Source organism: Carlito syrichta, unplaced genomic scaffold (genome assembly GCF_000164805.1).
Source record: "Carlito syrichta isolate Samal-C Ts95f unplaced genomic scaffold, Tarsius_syrichta-2.0.1 Scaffold311868, whole genome shotgun sequence".
Taxonomy (NCBI): Eukaryota; Metazoa; Chordata; class Mammalia; order Primates; family Tarsiidae; genus Carlito; species Carlito syrichta.
The window spans coordinates 150597-152439 of NW_007255964.1; the positions used below are offsets into that span (position 1 = coordinate 150597).

Consider the following 1843-nt stretch of genomic DNA (forward strand, 5'->3'; position numbering starts at 1 on the left):
GAAGGCTGAGGTGGAAGGATTGCCAGAGCCCAGCAGGTCAAGGCTGCAGTGGCTGGGAGCATGCCACTGCATTCCACTCAGGGCAACAGAGTGAGACTCCAACTCAAAAAAATAAAAATAAAAAACTCATTTTATCCTAAGCTAGCCTGAGTGATTTTCTTGTATCAAACATCATTACTGGCCAGGCTCGGTGGTTCAGCCTGTAATCCCCAGCACTTTGGGAGGCCAAGGCGAGTGGATTGTCTGAGCCCACGGGTTCAAGACCAGCCCAGGCAACTCTTCTCTACAATAAATCAAAAATGAGCTGGGTGTGGTAGTGGACGCCTGTAGTTCCAGCTACTCGGAAGGATTGCCGGAGCCCAGCGGGTTGACGCTGGGGTGGCAGTGAGTGTGCCACTGCGCTCTAGCCTGGGCGATGGAGTGAGACTCCAACTCAAAACCAAAACCAAAATCATTATTTTGTGTGTGTGTCAGGGTATTACTCTGTCGCCTAGGGTAGAGTGCAGTGGTACTAACACAGCCTGGACTTCCTGTGCTCAGGAGATCCTTCTACCTCAGCCTCCCAAGTAGCTGGGACTCCAGGTGCATGCCACCACATTCAGCTAATTTTTTGGATTATTTTGTAGAGACGAGGTCTCGCTATGTTGCCCAGGCTGGTCTCGACTCCTGGGCTCAAGTGATCCTTCCACCTTGGCCTTCCAAAGTGCTGGAATTACAGGCATGAGCCACCATACCTGGCATGCTGAAGTGGCTCACCCTGGCTTGGCTAACAATTCAAAAATTCTGTCAGCCAGTTGCTCAATCATCTGTACCTTGAAATCTGGCAAGGTAAGAGCATTTATACCACGGAAATTGGCAGAAGTTATTAACCAGGGTTTTTTTTTTTAGAGATAGGGTCTTACTCTCTCACCTAGGCAGGAATATAGTGGCATGATCGCAGCTCACTGCAGCCTTCACCATTTGGGCTCAAGCAATCTTCCTGCCTTGGCATCCAGAGTAGCTGGGACTATAGGTGTGTGCCACCATACCTGGTTTATTTATTTATTTTTTTAATAATTAATCAGTATTTTTATTATAGTTTTGTGGGGTACAGTTAAGGGTTAGGTCTGGTTTATTTTTTGCTGTAGAGACGAGGTCATGCTATTTTACCCAGGCTGGTCTTGAACTCCTAGTCTCAAGCAATCCTCCCGCCTCGGCCTCCCAATGTGCTGGGATTATAGGTGTGAGCCATTGTGCCAGGCCAGGGCTCTTATTTTATTCTGGAGAGCTGATCTGCTTGCATATGGATTCTGAGACACAGGCAGAGAACACCAGGGAGCAAGAATGACTGTGGGGAGCAGACCAGAAGAGACAAGAAGCCCTGAAGCCTTGTCTGGCGATCCTCAGAGTTGCCTTTATCTGTTTCACCAACACTATGCTACACGAGAGCCAGGCCCGGGCTGCTGATTCTCAGAACTAACACAGCTTCCAAGAGCCCAGCAGCTGCTCCCTCTCCCCCCTCAGAAGCACAGCCAAGGTTGGTCAGAGAGTTTATTGGAACGCACGGGAAGCCTAAGGGAATGTTCCAGGCTTCTGGTGTCTGTTGGGGTCCATCTCCCCTCTGTCCAAGGTGGAGCGGATGGTGCTCAGGCATCAGTCCCCCATCGGCAGCCACAGGGCCTTGGTCCGTGCCGCTCGCAGCCCCAGCTCTGGGCCTGCCCCCTCGGCCTCCTGATTCCAGGCGCGCTGGCAGTCTCTGTTCCCCCACACTGGTTTGAGGTTTCCTGCTGAGGCCCACTCCACAAACTGGGAGCCCTGGGACAGGGAAAGGGTAGTTAGCACTTTTTTTTTTTTTTTGAGTTGG

General features: G+C 50.9%; 1 protein-coding gene across 3 annotated transcripts in view; it reads right to left on the reverse strand.

Moving 5' to 3' along the window:
- Window positions 1–1515: 1515 nt before the first annotated feature.
- Window positions 1516–1843, reverse strand: part of ALDH16A1 (aldehyde dehydrogenase 16 family member A1) — a 21375-nt gene continuing 21047 nt past the window's right edge. For all 3 annotated transcript variants that reach the window (XM_008069228.2, XM_008069227.2, XM_008069229.2), the window contains one exon: window positions 1516–1794. In XM_008069228.2, the coding sequence (XP_008067419.1) occupies window positions 1633–1794 (162 nt within the window). In that variant the 3' untranslated portion in view covers window positions 1516–1632. The remainder of the gene's footprint in view (window positions 1795–1843) is intronic.